This window comes from Natrix helvetica (genome assembly GCF_964273705.1).
Source record: "Natrix helvetica genome assembly, chromosome: 1".
Taxonomy (NCBI): domain Eukaryota; kingdom Metazoa; phylum Chordata; class Lepidosauria; order Squamata; family Natricidae; genus Natrix; species Natrix helvetica.
Window position 1 is genome coordinate 201295181 of NC_138548.1, and position 22006 is coordinate 201317186.

General features: G+C 41.3%; 1 protein-coding gene across 2 annotated transcripts in view; it reads left to right on the forward strand.

Annotated features, from left to right (window-relative positions):
- LDLR (low density lipoprotein receptor) overlaps positions 1-20111 on the forward strand; it is a 34962-nt gene extending 14851 nt beyond the window's left edge. Inside the window, exons 5-18 of one of the 2 annotated variants that reach the window (XM_081971136.1) lie at positions 901-1023; positions 2264-2386; positions 4712-4831; positions 5365-5490; positions 6331-6502; positions 8371-8598; positions 9133-9251; positions 9992-10131; positions 11352-11493; positions 11668-11820; positions 11936-12022; positions 13240-13317; positions 13485-13642; positions 16643-20111. In XM_081971136.1, coding sequence (XP_081827262.1) covers positions 901-1023; positions 2264-2386; positions 4712-4831; positions 5365-5490; positions 6331-6502; positions 8371-8598; positions 9133-9251; positions 9992-10131; positions 11352-11493; positions 11668-11820; positions 11936-12022; positions 13240-13317; positions 13485-13642; positions 16643-16678 — 1805 coding nt within the window. In that variant the 3' untranslated portion in view covers positions 16679-20111. Of the gene's footprint in view, positions 1-900; positions 1024-2263; positions 2387-4711; positions 4832-5364; positions 5491-6330; positions 6503-8370; positions 8599-9132; positions 9252-9991; positions 10132-11351; positions 11494-11667; positions 11821-11935; positions 12134-13239; positions 13318-13484; positions 13643-16642 lie in introns of both variants that reach the window. The other variant, XM_081971135.1, reaches the window with a different exon arrangement.
- The last annotated feature ends 1895 nt before the right edge of the window (positions 20112-22006 follow it).

Genomic DNA, 22006 nt, shown 5'->3' on the forward strand with positions numbered 1-22006 from the left:
ATTAGAGGGAACATTGGTTACAATACGTGTGGTACAAGATCCTTCACAGAAAGAGAAGTATGACTTGAAATTTTTGTGGCTAAATAATAGAGTTAAATATAAATTGTTTTAAGCAGCATGTTTCAAGATAACATGAATGAGAGCTGGAACAAACTGCCCCGAGAGGCTTCAAAAATACTTCAAGAAAAAAGAACTAGGAATTAGAGGTTATTTTTTAAATTAAAAGAAAACTTGCCAGATACCCTGAGCAGCACGTATTCTCAAATCCAGACCCAATTGAGAGTTGAGCAAGATGATGGACAGCTTAAAATTTGCCCTCAATTTCATTCATGACACATTGCCCTACAGTAGCTTCTGGTAGGTATTGGCTGACAATTCAGGCTTGACAGAGTGCTTTTCTCTACTAGAGGTCCTCATTTAGTGACCACACTTGGGACCGGCAACTCTGTCATTAAGTGCAGCAATTCTTAAGTAAAAGCTTTCTTTTGCTTTACAGATCTGCAAAGATCAAAAATGCAAAGATTGGTTGCAAAGTTACTTTATTCATCAATGTAACTGTGAACAGTTACTAAGTGAGGCAATTGCTAAACAAGGACTACCTGTAGTTTCTATGGCTCCTGATAGAGCTACACCTACAACTTCATATTGTTCTGGAGGTCCATTTCTTCACTTTTGGTGCTCAACTTGCGTAGTGACAGCTTTCCATTTATTGGCCAAGAATACAGAAGCTACTCTGTTCTGGTACTTGTGGGAGAGTTGGAGGTGCATGTTTACACTCTGAATAGCTTGGTTCCATGAAGTAAAATGAACTGTACTAATGTACTATGTGTCATGCAGAGGTAAACACTGGGTTGGCATAATGGTGTTGCTGGCTCTAAAGATGATCTTGCTTTTGCCTAGTTAAAGCAACCTGCCGCCCTGATGAATTTCAGTGCAACGATGGGATGTGCATCCATGGAAGTTTGCAGTGCAACGAAGAGCCTGACTGCAAAGACCTGAGTGATGAGGTCGGCTGTGTCAATGGTAAGCCCTGCTGGTAGTTTTATGTAGGACTCTGGAGAGCCCGGGCTTGGGATGGGGGAGAGAATTGTTCAGGGTGGAAGAGCCCATGCCATGTTCTGTCTACCCTCCTGAGGTCTTCAGAGAAGCAGGCAATGCATTTGCAAATTAGAAGAGGTGGTCTTGTGGGGATACAATGGCTTGGACAGTGAGGAGAAGACTTGTTATTTGAAGAATCTGGAACTGAGTTTATAGCATGATCATGTTTTATGTTGCCTTGAGATGTCTTATGGATGAAATATAGTTTAGGGCAGTGGTGGCAAAACCTTTCAGCACAAACTGCAAACCAAAACCCACTTATTTATTGCAAAGTGTCAACATGGCAATTTAACCTGAATAATGAAGTTATACTACCTAAAATAATGATAAAGGCAGAGTTCAGCTAATTGTTCTAAGAAAAACGTGATAAATGCACTTTTATGCCCCCTTTTTTCTGCTTTTGAAATATTACCTTTAGCAACAACAAAAAAAGAAAAAAATTGTAACGTTTTCTCTCCCTCTCTTCTGTCCTCCCCCTCTGTTTCTCTCCCCCCTTCCTTCTCTCACTCCCCCCCCCCCCTTTCTCTCAGGCAGCTTTGCCAGAAAAGCTATCAGGGAGATGAGAGCGAACCGAGATGCCATTTCTCCTCCTTATCTTATTCCCACCCACCCACCAAACCTTTCCCAATTGCTTTGTTCCTCTTGGGCCGTTGAGACAAAGAGACATGATTTAGAGACAGGCGAGCCGGGGTGGGGGAGGAAATTGGCGAAGAAGAGGTGGTGACAAGAGCCCCGGCACACACCCCTCCTCACCTGCCACAACTGCCAGGACTTCTCCTTTGTCATGGGCTCCATGAGGAGGAGGGAGCAGCAACAGCAAATGTACTGCGACAAAGGAGGAAACCTGTTTCATGCTGCTTTTTAGTCCCACAAATGACCGAGTCCCGAGCAATGCGACGGAGCTGGGCTGGGGGCAATGGCGTGCGTGCCCAGAGAGAGGCCTCTATGTGCCACTTCTGGCACGCGTGCCATAGGTTTGCCATCACGGGTTTAGGTGTTTTTTTTTTTTTTAGATGAATAGTGTTTATTAAAATATTAAATGCCTCTGCTCCCTTCTGTTGATGCTCTCCTGCTTATCTTCACTTTCTGAACAGCTTTCCTAGAAAAGCCAAATGGAAGCTGCAAAGTGAGATTTAAACAATACTTCTTTTTACTTTTGCAACAGTGACAACTTGCAAGGGATCAAATGTATTTAAGTGCGGTTCTGGAGAATGTATCAGCATGGACAAGGTCTGCAATGGATTGAAAGACTGTAGGGACTGGTCAGACGAACCTCTTAAAGAGTGCCGTAAGTATTTAATATTCCTTGAATATGCTGTGGCTGCAGCAGTCCAACGTCCAAGATCCTGGGAGTATGCTTTGATAAATAAGACTCCAATTCCCACACTGCCTTCTTTCCAGCAGATATTTATTTCATTCAATCTCCATTTTTTTTCAGAACAAAATCAATTTTCCAAATGGGTCAATCCCAGCATTTACTCAGTACGCTCTTAATCCAAAATATTTTCCAAGTTCTTTGAGTCTACTCTGCATTTTTTAGTCTTTTATTTTAGCTTCCCAGGATCTCTGTAAGTTTCCAGGAGTCTAGGAATCATTTTCCTTCAGTCAGTAGATGGCGCTCCCAACTTATTTTTCAACATAAATCTCTATAAGAATGGCATTTTTCCGCAGCTAGCAAAATCATTTTAGAGCAGTGGTTCCCAAAGTGGGTGGTACCGCCCTCTGGGGGGCGGTGAGATGGCTTAGGAGGGCGGTAAGAGGCCAGGGCGGCGGTAAGAGGCAAGGGCGGCAGCAAAGGAGTGCTGGAGGTGGCCTCCTCTAGCGAGCCATTCAGAACCAGTTTGCTCACTCACCCCCGCCCATCCAGAAGCTGCTTGATCGATCGCTCCCCCCGCCCATCTACACTATGCTAGCCCTGCCCACTCACTGACCAGTTATCTTTTTTTCTGCTTGGTTTTCTATAGATAGGGCTCTTAGAGGTGGGCGGGACGATTGGTGAGCCAGCCAATCAGTGAGCGCAGGGCTAGCATAGTGCGGACAGGCGGGGGGAGCGAGTGATCAAAGAGAGGCCACTTCACCTCCCTTCGCTCCCACTTTGTCTTGATGAGGTCGCTGCAGCTGTGGGCGCGGACGGACGGAGGTAGCCAGAGCGGCGGGGAAGCCCAGGGGGGGCGAGCGAGCGAGCTATCCTGCACTATGGCATTTCCAACATCATATTTGGTGGAACATGGCTTCAGTGTGGTCATCCAACTTCTCTCCAAGCAAAGAAAATGACTAAATTAGTCATTAGTTACTAATTTAGTAGTTACTAAAGTTTACTAAGTTTACTAAGTTACTAAGGTTCTTGATAAATGACTATCAGACTTTGAAATCCTGGTATCACTGGACCATGTTCAACAATTTTGTTGAATTAACTAACTACAAAGGTTTTTATATTGGATTTTGAATAAATGTGCAATTAATTGTTAACAGTTTTGAATTTTACTGTTACTATCTTTATTCCTTCATGCAAACCGCCCAGTCATATGACTCCCCCAACCACGCCCATCAAGCCACGCCCACAGAACCGGTCGTAAAAAAAAATTTGAATTCCACCACTGGGTGGGGGGCACTGAGGATCAGTTTGTAGCACCAAGGGGGCGGTGGACTGAAAAGGTTTGGGAACCACTGTTTTAGAGTCTTTTCTTTAGGTTTTTTTTTCTTTTTATATTTATTTATTGTTTTTACATTTAAAACAATACAATACCACGGAGTCGGAGTGATCATACATTCACATTATATACAGCTAGTTTCAACCATTAACAATTAATCTACTTAATACATTGTCTGTCCTTCTGTTCAATCACAATATATACATTGGTTCCAGTCTTGTCATCTTGTCTTATACCAATCATAAAATCTATTCCATACCTCATAATATTCTGATTCCCCTTTATTTTTAAGTTCAAGAGTGAGGGTTTTTTTCTTCTTATCCTGGGGTAACTTTAAAGAAAAAAAGAATAATCTCACCCAGCAACCCAGTTTCTGTTCACAGCTCTCTATGCTCTTGCACTGTTTTGGGTATTCTGGCTGATTCCTGCTTCAAGGTAGCTATTTTAATTGCCACTGCTCCGCGTCTTCAGACGAGGAGGCTTTCCAAATCAGAGAGGAGAGATGCGGCTCTCTTCGACCTGCAAGGCGCCCCTTTACTTCACCCACCCACCCTGCCTTCCAACGGGGAGAGCTCGGGGTGGGATCGCAGTGGTCACATTCTTCACCTCCAACACCACAGGAAGCTCAGCCGGAAGTTATCCCGTGATGGCGAACCTATGGCACGCATGGCCAAAGTCGCCAGGCACACACACCCTTGCCTGTTTGTTTTCTGTGTTTCTGGGGCGTATGCGCATGCAATGATTAGCTGTTCCTTTGTACACACGGCAGTGCTGAAAACTCAAAATTATATTAATTAAACAGAATTTTAAAAATTCAAATTGCTTAGGGAGTCTCTTTGTAAATGTGTCCTTAGAGAAATCATTTTGCAAAACAATAAAGGTTTGCAGATATTTGAAAAGATTAAAAGAGGTTCAAGATTGTTTCTCTGACATCATCTCCATAATGTACTCTTCTGCTGCAGGAACTAATGAATGTTTGGCTAATAAGGGAGGTTGTTCCCATATATGCAATGACCTCAAAATTGGATATGAATGTTTGTGCCCTGAAGGCTTCCAGCTGATTGATCAAAGAAAATGTGAAGGTAAGAATATCTTGACATTTAATTTTCTATAAGAAGCCTTTTGATTTAATACTAGTTTTCCCAACCTTTTAGCCTCTGGATGTGTTGGATGTGGATCCTCATCTCCAGTAAGCATTGATAACAATGAGGATACATTTAACTTATTTGGGGATGAAAATTTCTATCTGATGTAGAGTCTCTGGAGATTCTCAGTCATCCAGGTCCTTGTTGTCCCAAAGGTGCTTTTTCAAGAGGCTTTCTGGACTTTCTTGGTTTTCTTTAAAAACATTTCGCTTCTCATCCAAGAAGCTTTTTCAGCTCTGACTGGATGGTGGGGAATTGAAGGATTTATATTCCTATATATTTATATTGTCTGCAAGGAATAGAAATCCTTCTGTTCCCCAGTCATAGCCGAAGAAGCAAACCTGGATAGGAACCTTTGCCCTTCCTCTTTTGCTTGATGCCAAAGCACATAAAGTCTTTTTCAACAGAAAATTGACCAGAGAAATGACCTATTCTTTTGAATGCTTAGCAACATCATTTTGACTTTGTAGATATTGATGAGTGTCTCAACCCTGATGCCTGTAGTCAAGTCTGTGTGAACCTGAAAGGAAGCTATAAATGCGAATGTAAAGAAGGATATCAGATTGATCCACCTACCAAGGCCTGCAAAGCAATTGGTAAGTCTAGGATTCTGTCTGTGTAGAGTACTGGTGAAAGTTTTTGGAAAATCTTTGACTGTTTTGTGTATATGTATATCAGTGGTGGGTTTCAAATATTTTTAGAACCTCCTCTGTAGGTGTGGCCTGCTTTGTGGGAGTGGCTTGCTGGCCATGTGACTGAGTGGGAGTGGCTTGCCGGCCATGTGACCGAGTGGGTGTGGCTTGGCAGTCATGTGACTAGGTGGGCATGGCTAACTTGTAAAATGTGATGAAACTCACTTAACAACGCTCTTGCTTAGCAGCCAAAATGTTGGTTCAGAAACTCTGCCATTTGAAGCACGCAAGTCTTAAAGCTGTCAAGTTACAAGTCCCTTGCACCCCTAACCCTTTAGAAAAAAAAACCCCTAGGGGTGTTCAAACTTGACAGCTTTAAGACTTGTGGACTTCAACTCCCAGAATCCCTCCTCCAGTCATGTTGGCTCAGGAACTCTGGCATTGAAGTGTGCAAGTCTTAAAGCTGTCAAGTTACAAGACCCTTCCACCCCTAACCCTTTAGAAAAAAACCCAGGGGTGTTCAAACTTGACAGCTTTAAGACTTTAAGGTTTAGATAGGACTCTTAGAGGCGGGTGGGGCGATTGGTGAGCCAGTCAATCAGTGAGCGGCAGGTGGGGCAAGCATGGTGCGGACGGGTGGGGGTGGGGACCTGGAACTGGTTCTAAACAGCACGGTGGATTTGTGGAACCTCTTCTATAAAAGAGGTTAGAACTTGCAGGAACCCACCCCTGATGTATATGTAAGAGAGAGAGATAGGGATTAATGGCCCCTAGAGTCCCGGTGTCTCTGTTCTTCCTTTACAGGCACCATTGCGTACCTCTTTTTTACCAATCGCCATGAGGTCAGGAAAATGACATTAGACCACAGCGAGTACACAAATCTGATTCCCCATCTTAAAGAAGCAATGGCCTTAGATATGGAAATCAGCAACAATAAAATCTACTGGTCTGACAACTTTCACAAGAAGATATTCAGGTGAGTTAGATGGAACATGTGTGTGCTTGTTTTGTGATTGTTGAGTGAAGAAGCAGAATTGTCCTGGGAAAGGGAAATGATTAACCGCGTTCAAAAAGGTTCTGTGAGCAGATTTATGTGTTGATGTCTTGGAAAATTAACACTTCTCTAGGTGCAGGGAAGGCAGGTTGAGATCTCCCAACAGTTTAGGGAACTCTACTGTCATCTCAATAATTACCATATTTTTTGCACTATAAGACGCACATTAGCTTTAGAGGAGAGGGGGGGAAATCTGCCTCTGCCTCCTAGCATCCATCCATTCATCCTGCTAGCGTCCTTGCAGCAAACAGACTGCCTCCTCTGTGTCTGCTGCCTCCGCCGGGGAATGCTGGAGCCTTCACTGCCAAGCAGCTGATTGGCGGTTGGATCGGCCTCCTGGAATATTGCCGATCAGCTGTTCTAGGCAGCAGAGATTGCCACCACCTGTTCACCACCAATCACTGGCGCTATGTGATAGCAAACCTGCAGTGGTGAATGATGGTGCTGATAGGCAGCGGTGGTGATCCCCGCCTTCTAGAACAGCTGATCGGCAGTATTCCAGGAAGCAGATCTGACCGCCAATCAGCTGCTTGGCAGCTAAGGCTCCAGCACCAACCCCCTTGCTGCAATATTCGCTCTGTAAGACGCACATGTAAGTGTCTTATAGTGCGAAAAATACGGTAGGTTGAATGACTCCCACTTCTAATGCCGCTGCAGAGCAGGAAGAAACAATACACCTCCAGCAAGCCCTATTGCCCCTGCAGACTCAATTGCACAAATAAGGTTTCCCCTGTTGTCTGCTGAGTAGTGCCTCTTGATGCCAGCAGAGTTTCATGGATGACAATAGCTCCCCCTCCTCCATGGGACTGTAAATGATGCCAAAGCCCTGTAGGATACAATACAATACAATACAATACAATACAATACAATAGTAGACTTCTAGTCCAACCCCCTGCCTAGGCAGGAAACCCTATACCGTTTCAGACAAATGGCTATCCAGCATCTTCTTAAAGACTTCCAGTGTTGGGGCATTCACAACTTCTGGAGGCAAGCTGTTCCACTGATTAATTGTTCTAACTGTCAGGATCTTTGTCTTGTAGTGTCAAATCCCAAACACCCCAGATGACTTGGCTAATTTTTAGAGTTCCTCAGCCACCTCAGTAATCCCATTTCCATCCATCCAACCTATTCTTGCTAGAGACAACAATGCTCAACCCTGGCTCTCGCCCAAGGTGCAGCCTTTCAAGCCCTCACCCAAACTTCAGAGGGCCTTGATATTCTTAACTGAGGAACAAATGCAAGGGAGACAGTGATGATAGGATCCATTGTTATTGTCCCAAATCACATTCTCATGGATCCAGTCTGTGTTCAAAAGTACATGCAGCAAGGAGTTAACTTCTCCTGAAATGCCTTTCCCTTAACTTTGATGTCACAGAGAAGAATCCATATTCTAAAGCAACTCCTGTGCTAGCTGCTGACAATCTAAATCTCTTTTTATTAATACAAAATCTTTGGAAGTCCCTTCAGCTTTCACTGGTGTCTGTTGATGCTCAGGCATCAGGACAAACAAAATCAAGACAGACAAAATTGCCACCAGGGATTTCGCTGTGGATCAAATGAAAGTAACTAAACATGAGGGTTACTGTTAAGAAATAGGTGTTTTGAGTTTATTGAGTGCTCTTTATCAGGCTAGTTAAACTTTCTCTGCTGATTAGCAAGGTACAGCATTAGTTGCTTTTGAATTATTGCTTGGAAGTATAGGAAAAATTGATGCTATTTGCCCACTAATCCTGCGCCCACCAAATCCTGCCTTTATTTCAATGAGGCTTCTCTGTTTGTCTTCCACACAGTACCCCAATTGATAAGGCTGGCAACCACTCCCACCATACCACTGTGATTAGCAGTGGCATTAAGTTTCCAGATGGCCTCGCTGTTGACTGGGTGCATCACAATATTTACTGGACTGACTCTGGCTTAGGCACCATCTCTGTGGCCAGCACTGAAGGCTTGAAGAGGAAGACACTGATCAAGGAGGTCGGTGCCAAACCACGTGCCATCGTGGTGGATCCAATCTATGGGTATGAGTCTTCTTGGAATATTTATTGTTGGAGAAAATAAGAGAGACCGAGTCCTTATCTGTGGGAACATACTGTAGAAATAGCTTCAGAATTATTAAGGAGAAGGCCCTATGGCTTAATGGGAAAAAGGACATACTTGCATGATGAAGATCCTAGACTAAGCCCCTGACATCACTAGATTCAGGGGAAAGTCCTATTCAGAAACCTGGGCAATCAAGGTAGACCAATTCAGCAGTCTATATAAATGTAAATATATATAGACTGTAAATGTAAAATATGCTTGTTACATCCTAGATCTGAAAATTTAGGACAGCACAAGCTGACTGTTATATCCTCTTGTGATATTTCAAGTGTTAGAGTTGTGGGAGCAGGAAAGGCTATTGGGAGAAGTAGAAAGTCTTGGCAGACTAGGGAAAGAAGGTATTGGGGTACAGATTCTGGATGGTGGTGAGTTTTGCAACTGGATGAGTTGGTTTAAATGGACTTTTAGCTTTAATTGTCCTTTTGCCCCTCCCTTTCTTCTCTCCTTGGTAGGTTCATGTACTGGACTGACTGGGGGATGTCTGCTAAAATTGCCAAAAGTGGTCTGAATGGAGTGGACAGTTTTCCCTTGGTGAAAGAAGGCATTCAATGGCCTAATGGAATAACATTAGGTATGTCCTGCATAGCTGAGAACAATGCCACTTCGGAAGACAATACAGTTCTGTTCATTCATATCTAAAGAGAGATTTTTCCTTCTGAGTTTTCTGTTGCTTGGCTCCTGCTATCTGTTCCCTTCCGTGGCAGTAGTTTGCCTCATTAGAGAAGCATAATACCGTTTTTTAAGCTCCTCCCCCATTATTATGTTGGACAATCTTGAAGCAAGCAAGGCTATAGGATACAGCTCAGGACATGGCTGGATAATGAATCCTAACCCAGAGAATCTGCTTTTTCTAATGGATTCACACTTGTTTTCCAGTATTTGCCTGAAGAGCAAACATGACAAGGTGCCCTTTTTCTATTTGGAGCATATTTACAGTAATCCTTGAGTTTAGATCTAAAGGAGTCCAAACCATATATGAAGGGAATCAATTTTTTTTTCTTGTGAATGAGGTTTGAGTGCAGATTTCCGGAATCCTGGAAGTCGTTTGGGTCAAAGTGTTTCTGATATTGAAAGCTATTTAGGAGAACCTTATGGGAGACAAAGGTCAGAAACTGACCTTTGAAATAAATGAGCAATTCAGCAGTCTGACTTGGAAATGAGCTCCCCAAAATATTGCCTCGTGTAAATCATTTTTTTTTAATTCTAGACTGTTATGGCTGGATGGAGGTTTTTTTTTTCCTCTTTGTGTTGGAAGAAAATAATGTGTAAAATTTTGCAGCATATCATTTTAACATCTTTCTTCTGTCTTAGATCTGATTACCCATCGCCTTTATTGGGTAGACTCCAAATATCACTCGGTCTCTAGCATTGATGTGAATGGGGGAAACAGAAGAACTATCCTTGTGGATAAAGAGATGTTGGCGCACCCTTTTGGCATTGCAGTCTTTGAGGTATTGTAGGTCACTAACATATTTCGGAATCTTTGGCAATACCAGAAGTCCTCGAGTTACAACCACAATTGAGTCCGAAATTTATGTTGCTAAGTGAAACATTTGTTGTGAGCTTGGCCTCATCTTACGATTTTTCTTGTCACAATTGTTAAAGGGAATCACTGCAGTTTTGAAATTTAAGTTAGTCACCTGGTTGTTAAGTGAATCTGGCTTCACCATTTACCTTCCTTGTCAGAAGGTCGCAAAATCGGATCACATGAGCCCAGGGCACTTCAACCATCATAAATATGAACCAGCTGCCAAGCATCTGGATTTTGATGTGATCATGGGGTTGCTACAATGGTTGTAAGAGTGAAAGTCTTAAGTCACTTTTTTTTCAGTGCCATTGTAACTATGAATGGTCACTAAATGAACTGTTGTAAGTCGAGGACTACCTGTACCAAATAATGATGCATAGTTGCTTGGATAAGATACTTGCCCTGAGATGGAATTTAGCTATAATATCTTTTTCCTGGTTTAGGATTATAAACCAGGAAAAAGATATGATAGCTAAATAAAAGCGACATCATCCCCACCATCAGATCATAGAGGTGAGGGGACAGAAATAGTAATTGTAAACCCCAGACCAATTTATATATATACACAACCCATCCTCTTGCAGGCATACTTAAAAAGTTGCTAGCATTTCTAAAAACCAATAAATAGATTATAAGATTATAAAGAACAAATGGAAGAATTGGCAGTGGAAATTCTGATTTTATGCATCTGGGGTGCACTTGAGAAAGGCTGTCAAATTGTCAAAAGCATGGATTTCTTGATAAAAATCTAGACCAGGTTTAGCTCTCCAGATATTAATGAATTGTAACTCTCATCAGCATTAAGAGTAGGGAGTGACGGTGGACAATTCATCAGCATCTTTATGACCCCTGAATTCCTATTCTTGCTTATACCTTTGATACAAACAAAATAAATGTCACGATTAAAACCAACTTTCTCTTGCATTTCTATTGCATATGAAGTTTGCTTTAAAACCTAAAGCAATTTATTCATTTATTTTAGAAGGAGTCAATTTATCAGCAAATCTTAGACCTTTTAATTCCCTCCTCCCCCTTTTGCTGAATGAATTCCCCTTTTGCCTTGGGAAACTGCAGTGGCTGGATATCTTTGGAAGAGTGGAATATAATTACAAAATTCATTGTCCAAATTAATCCCTTATCCAGGATAAAGTATTCTGGACAGATGTCTTAAATGAAGCCATCTTTAGTGCCAACCGCCGAACTGGTTCAAATATTGTGAAAGTGGCAGACAATCTCTTTTCACCAGAGGACTTGACACTGTTTCATTCTGTACGGCAACCAAAAGGTAAGAGGCCTCTACTTTTTTCTTAGTTTAAGTTTAAAGGCCAGCCTTTGTTAGTTATTTGGGTCACTACCTAAAACCTGATAACTTATTTTTTTATATATAAATATCACCCACTTAATTTGCCCATAGCATGTGAAATCTTCTCTGAAAGAATAGGGCTTGTTTCTTTTCCAGGTATAAATTGGTGTGAGAAGAATGGCATCCCCAATGGAGGCTGCCAGTACCTTTGCCTTCCTGCTCCCCAAATCAATCTCCATTCTGCCAAGTACACCTGTGTCTGCCCTGACGGCATGCATCTGGACAGCGACATGAGAAGCTGCACCCAAGGTACAGAGGTGGAGGAGGCAAAGCCAGGGTCCTTGTATGGAGCGTGGAGGGAATTGCAAAGGTATAATGCTGCCTTGCACGGCAATTTTAAATAGCAGTTTCTTCTACCATTCAGATCCTGCTACACCTGATACCCCAGCTGTGGCTGCTACAACAGTGCACTCTGCTAAGATCTCACCTACAGCATGGCTGCTATCTACAAGTAAGACTCCAACCCAGAAAACTGATCATCTGCCTGCAGATGTGCTGAATAATGTTGTTACCAACATCCCAGAACATACCACTCATGAGATGGTCACTCTGTCCCAGCAAGGTGAGAGGCTTCTCTTTCATCTAGGGCAGTGATGGCGAACCTATGGCACGCGTGCCAAAGGTGGAACGCGGAGCCATTTGTCAGGGCACGCGAGGCGCTGCCCTGTCAGCTGAGTTCACCTTTTTAAAAATGAACTTTTCGCCCTCCCCAGGCTCCATAGGAGCCTGGGGAGGGCGAAAGAGCCTCCCCCGCCCCCCCGGAGGCCCTCCAGAGGCTTCAGGGACCGTCCAGAGGCTTCCCTGAAGCCTTCGGAACGCTTAAAACGACCCTCCGAGCAAACCGGAAGTGACTTCCGGTTTGCTCGGAAGGTGGTTTTAAGCATTCCGAAGGCTTCAGGGAAGCCTCCGGACAGTCCCTGAAGCCTCCGGGGGGCAGGAGAGGCTCTTTTCACCTTCCCCAGGCTCCTATAAAGCCTCTGGAGCCTGGGGAGGGCGAAAAAAGCATGTAAAAATGGGGGGGTAGTGCGTTGTGTGTGCATGCGCATTGGGGGTTGCGCATTGCATTATGGGTGCGGCCCCCCTGCGCTCCCCCCCCCCCCTTGTGGCACGCGAGCCAAAAAAGGTTCGCCATCGCTGATCTAGGGATTCTGGATATAATCTCTTTACCTTTCAGTGCAAAACCAGTTATTACTTACTACCATTTGCCTGTGAAATGATTGGCAGCCATTGAAGATACAAGAAATCTATCCCGAAAATAAAGCATTGGTTCCAATTTGTTAAAAATATCTTCCATGCATTAGTTAAGATTTTGGTTTTTCTTGAGAGCTGTGACCATTAGCTCAGGAGAGAGCTGTAACCTCCCTTAGTTGGGCTTTTGGTGACTGGCTGCTGTGTCTCTTTTGTAGTGGTCGTGTTTTGGTCTGTGACTGTAAATAAAGTATTATTATTATAGTTAAGATTTTGTAATCTTGGAATAAGATCTCTGTAGTGAAATATAGGGTTAGAAGTTCTCTAATCCTGAGTGGAGAAAGCTTTGCATGAATGTGTTCTGCAACTGAAGGAAGTTTCAAATTAGAGCACGGGTGGTTGTCCTTCCTTTTCCATAGAAATTTAGCACATACCATGTTGGAGGAGTTAACTTTAGCCCCGTGTTTCTTCCCTCCGTAGTTCGAAATGGCATTGCTGCAGAAACAGATGGGACAGAACGGAGAGGTCCATCAGCACTCGCTATTGTTCTACCTCTGGGTAAGGTTCCCATTTCAGAAGCCCCTGCTTGCATATTAATGAAATTACTAATTAATTATGATTTGATCTGCAATTTTTACATTTATAATTAGTATGTTCCTTGATCTAAGCCACTGTGTTCGATTGCTTAAAATAATGTGTCTTCTTGGGGGTGGGTTTCATTTCAGCACTGATCAGTTTAGTCTCTTTTGGGATTTTCCTCATTTGGAAGAATTGGCGTCTCAAGAACATCAACAGTATCAATTTTGATAACCCCGTTTATCAGAAGACAACTGAGGATGAAATTCATATCTGTCGGAGCCAGGAAGGATATACATACCCATCAGTAAGTCAATATTCAAGATAAAAGCTTCCACAGGGCAACGTTGGGCTACATTTCAAAACTACTGCCAAGATACGTGACTTCCTTCATTTGCTTTACAAGTAGTCCTTGACGTATAATGGCAATTGGGGGGCGGAATTGTTGCTGCTATGCAATGTGGTTGTAAAGTGCAACCACTTTGTTTAGTGTCTGCAATCTAAGCTGTCCCAGTTGCTATTGTTAAGTGAATGCCCTGGTCATTAGGTAAGGCAACCCTCTACAGATGGCAGCAGCTTGCAATCTCTCCTGCCTTTTTCCCCACTGACTTTCTGAGGAACACTAGCAGGGAAGATTGCAAATGGTGATTGCATGATTGCGAGGTGCTTGGCAACTGTCATAAGTGTGAACAAATTGCAAAGTATTCAGACTGCAATCACAGGAGCACTGCAGTAGCCTAATTTTGGGGACCTAATGTAAGTCCCTTTGTTCAGCACTTAGAACAGCTTTGAACACTTGCAGAATGAATGGTTGTAAGTCGAAGATTGCTGGTACTGTTGCTAACCCAGCTTGATTCCTTACCTCTAGTCTCATGAAGGCGCAGAAAATGCCTTCAGTAATATTTTGCTTAAATTGGAGGGTAGAAACCGGATTACTTAAATTTCCAGTTTAAGCAAGTTTCTTTCTTAACAAAAAGTTCATATTAGTTGAACTAGAATTTAGAGGTTTCACATCCATGACATATACAGAATATAAATTGAACGTGTAGTAGCTCTTAATCTGAATTCCTTTAAAAACAAGCACACATGCTTTATCAAATAGATACCTTTATTTTTTTAGAGTTGCACAAGTCAGCCCTTTGATACTAAAAAGGTCTTTAAAAAGTATTTTAAGTGCAGCCTAAAAGTTTGCATATTAGCATATTAATGAAATTACTAATTAATTATGATTTGATCTGCAATTTTTACATTTATAATTAGTATGTTCCTTGTTCTAAGCCAGTGGTGGGCAACCTTTTTTTTCAACTGAGCCAAATCTCGCCAAAACCACGATTGAAATTTACTTTGAGAGCCACATTTTTAAAACCGAAAATACATAGGGTGGTACACTGTTTTTAGTTTCAATAAGTTTTTATTGAGAATATTCTGCATGCAAGTATCCACATAGGTCGGGAGGATACAAATAACACAACTAATAAAACAAAAACTTTAGAACGATATTATTTATCGATAACGTTAAATTCCGTAAAATTTGCCTTACAATGTAGAGAAAATTACATCCTGACATTGACTGACAAAGTCACAACCACTAATGTGAACATTGGCCTTGCATTTCCTTGGATAGTTTGAGTAAGTCAGATTTGTATGTTGTTGTTTTTAATTTCATCTCTCTCTCCCACTTTCTTTCTTTTTTTCTTTTTCTTTCTCTCTCTCTCTCTGGCTCTTTGTCTCTCTCTCCCTCCCTCCCCCATCTCTGTCACTCTGTGTGTGTGTGTGTCTGTCTGCCTCTCACTCACTCTGTGTGTGTGTGTGTCTGCCTCTGTCTCTCCCTCTGTCTCTCTCCCCTCCCTTCCTCTCTCTCTGTCACTCTGTGTATGTGGGTGTGTCTGTCTCTCACTCATTCACTTAATCACTCACTCTGTGTGTGTCTCTCTGTCTATCTTTCTCTCCCTCCCTCCCCCTCTCTGTCTCTCTGTGTGTGTGTGTGTCAGTCTCTCTCTGATTCCCTCTCTCTGTTCCTCTCTCTGTCTGTCTTTCTCACTCACTCACACACACACACACACACACACACACACACTGTGGTCACTTTGTTGAGTGTTCCAATCACATTTGAAACACTCAACAACTGGCCTGCATTTATGGTATTTTGCAGCATTCTGCAGTCATAGGACCAAAATTGGTTGTCACTCGCCCGGGCTTTTGCAGAAGCTTCCCTCCGAAGCCCAAGAGGAGGGAGGGGAGCGGGCACCCGGCACACAGAAGAGCCGCATTAAAGGGTGTAAAGAGCCGCATGTGGCTCCCGAGCCGCGGGTTGCCCACCACTGTTCTAAGCCATTGTGTTCGATTGCTTAAAATAATGTGTCTTCTTGGGGGTGGGTTTCATTTCAGACTGTTACATTAATTCAAAAATTCTGAGCTTACCAATTGCTTTTAATAGAATGCCCTCCACTGCCAATAAACCATTGGTTTCTCTTTTTAGAAATATAAGAGTAAAGCAAATAGCTTTGGCTCCTTACTGAAGGCAGATGAAAGTTATTCAGAGGAATTGTTGGTTTGCTCCAAATGATGAATTAACTACCTTACTGTAATTCATTTACATTACATGAATGTAAATGAATTATAGTAATTTTCCCCCCATGTTCCAGCTTAGTGCAATCAGCATAACTGCCAAGATATATCAATATAATAATCAGAAGCTGAGCTCAAATCTGGGAGATGTTTACCTCAAGAAAATTTCTTTAAACTTTTATGTGAAATAAAAATTCTAGACTAAATCTTCTGCTAGAAAGATATAAGGAAAGGAATCATCTCCTTGAAGAACCAGGGAAGGATAGCTCTTGCCATTTCCCATATAATGGTTTGCTAAAAAGTTTGTTTACTAAAAAAGTAACTTCATGAAGGTTCAGGGGAAATGCCAGGATGCTCAGCCCTTGGAAGCTGGTGTTCAGTTTCCTAAATTGGTTTCATACCTTTCCTATAGCCCAGTGTCCCATAAAATAGAAAATATTTGGTTTCCAAAGTGCTTCGCCTCTCTTTTGAACTGTCAATGATTGTCCTATATTTATGAATCTATAGTTTCCAAAGTTGAAGCAGTTCTTATGATCTCTGGAAAGTTGAGTAAAGTGCATGAAATTCAGAACTTAGTTTGTCCTCTATCATTAAAAGTTGGACAAAAAATGCCATATAAATACATTGCTGTCAAAGTTCACTTAGCTACTAAATTAAAATTTGATGGCAAGATTTTCTGAACCCATCCCACTTAACACATCTCAATAATTGTTTTCTTCATTCCACATCTTTCCTTTAGAGACAGATGGTCAGTCTAGAAGATGATGCAGCATGAAACTGCCTCTACACTTCAAGTGCCTCTCTCAGGACTCTGCTGCTTATTTTCTGGGAAGAAGAACACAAATGATCTGGCTTCAATTCTCTCCCAGGCATCTACTACTACTCCCTGAGTGACTTGATGGATTGTTCCCACTCTCCTTTATTTTTTTAAGAAGAAGGAGCATTTGTCAGCTGCCAGTTTATCAGGACATTGAGCAATTTATGGCATCCTTGGGTTTTTATGTTTTTTTTCTATATTTATTGTTGTGCCCAGCGCTAACAGGACACTGGTACCTCTGATATGCCCTGGGTCTCCTTAGTCTGACATGGTAAGAATATTTCTAAGTGTGGAAAAGAGGGATTCAACAAAGAGAAATTCTTCTCTGGATGCAAGTTTGGTTGTGGTGAGGTCTCCCTGTGGAGAGATCTTTATGCCCCAATTTTTTACACATGAAGTGAGCTTGGAAAGGTTGAGAATCTAAATCTAATTTGAAACAAAAGTCAAAGTCACCTAATCCACTAACTTCTAGATGCCACTCTCCTTCCCAAACTAGACCAGAGAAGTTTTAAAAATGGATCGCATCATCCATGTTGTCAACAAAAAAAACACTGACTTTTATTTTCTAACTCCAAAGGAAAAAGCTCAAGGTATTGGATCTGTTGTGAATCTCCCTGTTGGTTCAGGGTTGCCTGTTTTCTTCCAGCTTTCCCTGTCCAATCTACCATGCACTTTTGTTTTTTGGTTCAGTTTGTGATCTACATAGCCTGTAATCTTGTATAACAATATTTGCACTTGATTGTTTTCCTTGTCTCTCTGGTTTCTGGTCACCTGTGCCCAGAAAGTAAGAGGGTGGAAAAAACTAAACCAATGACACAAACAGGCTGACTGCGGGGATGGGGTTGTTGCTTTTGCTTGGTGCTGGGCCTCTTGTGCCTTTAGTGCAGATAAACAAAAAAGGGCAATAGACTGTGCTGGCCAAAAAATAGGAATCGGAAGCCATTTTTTTCATATTCCGTCTCAAGTCACTTCTGTACTGTTGCCTTAATGATGCATCTCTCTTTTCTTCGGTGTTACCTTTTTATACTTGTATCCCTTCCCTTCCTAAAGGAAATGTTTTTTTATACTGGGAGGGAGATGCACAATGGATCGTCCCTTTTCCACTAAGTTGTAGCCCAGAATCAATTTCATGTACAGTAGAAAGAACTTATCCTAGATGTGTCCCTTTTATAGTTGAAGGCAGTGTCTGTCACACATTCTGAAGTGGATGAAAGCTAAGCTTATTTTCTGAAATGAAAAATAATATTCTGACCACTTGCTACTTTTAAAATACTGGTATTGATACTTACAGAGAAGTGGAATTAAGATATAAATATAAAAAGAACTGCTATTAATATAACCTTTCTCATTCCATCTCAGAAACAGAAATTGTGCATCCTGTCTCCTTTCAGTAATCTAGCAATCATTGACTAGAATAACAAGTGAGGATTTTTTTGCTCTTGGCCTGACACTTCTAATTCCCTTCCCTTTGAAAGGAAAAGCACTAAATGCAAGGAGTGAGCCCTTAGACTTTTGTCTTAAAGCTGTGAAAGATGCCAACCACTTTCGCATAGTGTAGAGTGTGTAAATAATGTATGTGGTCCATGTTAAGGTATAGATATCCTTTGCACAAAAGTTGCCTTGTCTATTTGTATATATGTTCATAAAAACATGACTTATTTATTTATATGTTTATATTATTGAGGTTATTAATTGGCCATTTTTTTTCTGTCCCACCTCACGTTGCCATGTCATTTTCATTCCTTTCCCTTCCACAAAAACTGCTTTTAGTGTATCCACATTCATGTGTATGATATAAATGTTGCCCCTATTTGAAGTAAGCCAGATTAGGTGAACACAGTACAGTATACAAACATAGACGTTTGTGGAAATGTACTTTTCGGAGAGAACACAAGATCTACTGCTACTTACATGGCTTGGACCTTCTCCCGTAGACTAATGGTTTGAGTCACAGGTTATTTTTGTTCCCCTACTGGTGCTCTGAATAGCACACCTGATAGTGAGGAATTGATACCAAATGAATAGTTAATTCTGTCTTTTGCAATATTTATGAATCTAGTTAACTTAGAAGAGGTATATTCCTTTACATTTAACTGCTCGACAGCATTTTCATAACTAGCTATGGCGCTGCATGTTTTTCTTATTGTCCTCTGTTGCCCAGGTTCTTTCTTCTGGGTTAGCAGAATTGGCTCCAGCTGGAGGCAGCGGGGAATCAATTGTGTTTTGGTTCTAGCGCCTTTTGCTGTTGCACTGTGAACTTGTAAACTTTTAATTCTGCATCACTGTATTAGAATTGCATGTGAGTGAATCATGACCAACCAAAGTTTCTAATGATCAATAATTACAGAAGATTCTGTTTCTACATCTTCAGAAAAGAACAGAAAATACAATGTAATAACTTAGGGGCCTTAAATAAACTTGGAATGTTTTTAGGGAATTGTATTAAACATCATCATAGAGGCTTTTTCTGAAATGGTCAGTTTGATAAAATGTTTTAAAGGGAAATAAATCATAAGGTTGATGAAAGGCCTGTGAGAAACTCTTCTCTTGGAGTGCTAAGCAGCTGCTTTAATATTTTAACCTCTGTCAAAGTAATTGGTTATTAAAATGACCTTGTGAAAAGTCTCACCAATTTGAGGCCGAACCCTCAAAACAGTCTAGGTATATTCAATGGGTTTTCTTGATTTTGTTGTGTTCCAAAATCTGCAATTTTTTTACATAGGCATCAGTGATGTGCTAGTGTGGACAAAAGTGTAGATTTGGGAAATATGGCTTTTCCCCCCCCTACAGCAGTCTAGAACTCTGTCCTAATACTTCTCATGCATCTGTATGACTCTCCCAAGCTGAAGAATAGAACCTTAGAGTGAAACTGTATTTTCATTTTATGAAACTAGAATCTTTTCAGCCTACAACTCCTGAGCCACACACATAACAAACTTGTTCTGGTCCCTGGAATTCAGTTAGGTTTCAGGATGTTTGTTAAATCTCAGTGATTTTTTCAAGTTGAAACTTTTTTAAAAAGCAGAAAAACCTGTGGAAGATAGTTTGGGATTGGGTGGGAAGAGAATTACCAGCCTTTGCTTTTGTTCACTTGCCTCTGGTGTGGTGGAAAGTTGAAGAATGACTTGGAATGCAGTGGATGGCGGGGTTCTCCTTTCATGCTTCCATGTGTTGATGCTATTGCCTTACTGATTGAGGCAAAGGAAATCCAGGTTAAGTTATTTTAATTGGATAGATAAACTGATTTTATATGTAAACATCTGACAAGTAAATTGTACCTTTATGGATTCATTGAGCTTTATTTTTTTAAATATTAAACATGCGTCTTGAAATTTATGGGGTATTTCCCCACATATTGAATGAATTTAATAAATATTTAAATACGCTGAAAGAGTTTCATGCTTTTTTCTGAATTCCAGTATAAGTGTTAACTTGGGAGAGGAGTGCTCTTGGTCGTTGTTTTGTCTCAATACATTTGAAGTTGGTGCTTTTGGATTTGTGCAAATATATAACATACTACTTTTGTGAAACTGAAGTTCAAGAAGACTCATGTTGCCAAGTCCCATATGTAGATATAGCCAAGGCTCCAACAATTGTTTAGATAGAATGATTGCACTGGCATTCTGGATGGTCTCCAAGAAACCAAAATCTTCCAATATGAAGAAAAATCCAAAGCTTAGCACTTTCCTAAAGAATGGAAGGCAAATGCCGAGCTTAGAACTATAAATGAGCAGTTGGAGACAACAAGACATAATTCAAGAATAAATGTCTTGTTTTGCTGATGTTTCTGTTCCTCAAGAGCCAGTTTGGTGTAGTGGTTAAGGTTTGGCCTAAAAACCAGGAGACTGAATTCTGCCTTAGGTATAAAAAACTGGTTGGATGACTTTAGGCCACACTCAGCCCAGTGCACCTCACCTCACTGGGTGCTAGTTGGGGAAATAGAGGAGGAAGAAGAAGAAGAAAAAGTATGCTTTTTTTAAAAAGAATTTTATTGATTTGTAAACATTTATGGGAAAGGGTAAGTGGATATACAAAAATTTTGGCAGCTCCATTGTGCTAGAGGTAGAAATCTCCAAATTTCACAACTTTTACAGAAAAGAAAAAACAAAAGATAAAAGATAAGCAGAAACAGCATCTTTTTATACATTGTATCAATCATGTGTTCAATCATCTCTTTTGCCACTTTCTAATATATCAACAATTACAATGATATTTCAAATACATTTATTTTTGTGGCCTGAGTCTTTTCGATATTACTCCTTCCACCCTGTCTTCAGGCGGAGCCGCAGCCCCTCCCTCCTTCATATCTTGTGTATTGTCACCTTTTTCACTACCTCTTATATTTTCATCTTCTAGGAGGACACTGTTTTTTAATGAAGGCCTCTGCCTCCACAACTGTGTTAATTCTAATTGTTTCCCTCCCAGGAGAAGATCAACATTCCTTCTGGCAATAACCATCTAAACCAAACTCCTTTATTATATAATTTCTTTGATAAGGAGGAATACTTCCTCCTCTTATCTCTTATTTTTTTTGGAATTTGCTTAAGAATGGTAATTACTTTGTCTTTATATTTTAGTGGTCCCCCCCTTTGGGCCCCTAGCACCTCATCCCTCGTGGTCTTCCTAAGAAATTTAACATGTACTTCCCTTGGAACATTATGTGTTCTGGCATATGCTGAGTTGATCCTGTAAACCAGATCCATATCCCACCACAACTGTTCTTTATCTCTCTTAATATATTCTAAGATTGTACTCATAATATCCTTAAAATCTTCATCTTCTGTCTCCGGTAGGTTCTGGAATCTGAGAAAAAAGAACATTCTTTCAAGTTCTATCTTTACCATAAAATTTTCCAATTCTCTATTCCCCTTCTGGACTGCCTTAACCTCCTCCCCCAGCCCGATCGCACCCTCCCCCAGCACACTGATTCTTTGTTTATTTTCTGTTGTTTGCTGCTATACACCTCTGAGCTCTTCTTTAAAATCTGCCACCTCTTTTTTTTCAACTCATTTTGTCCCTTTATAAGAGCCTGGACCATTTGGATAACAGATGAATCTTTTGAACTCTCTCCAGTCCCTTCTTGTTGTAAAAATGATGGAATTTTTGTCTGATGAGTCGTTGGGCTGGATGTAGAGGAGGTAGGTGCCGAGGCTGCCTTGCCTGAAGGTGGTTTTCTGGGCCCCATTTGTCTGAGTTCAGAGATGACTGTAAATCTTTTGCAAAAGAAATGGCGTCTGTGGAGCGGGCAGCTGGGTGAGTCCGAGAAGATAGGCAAGTCCAAAAATG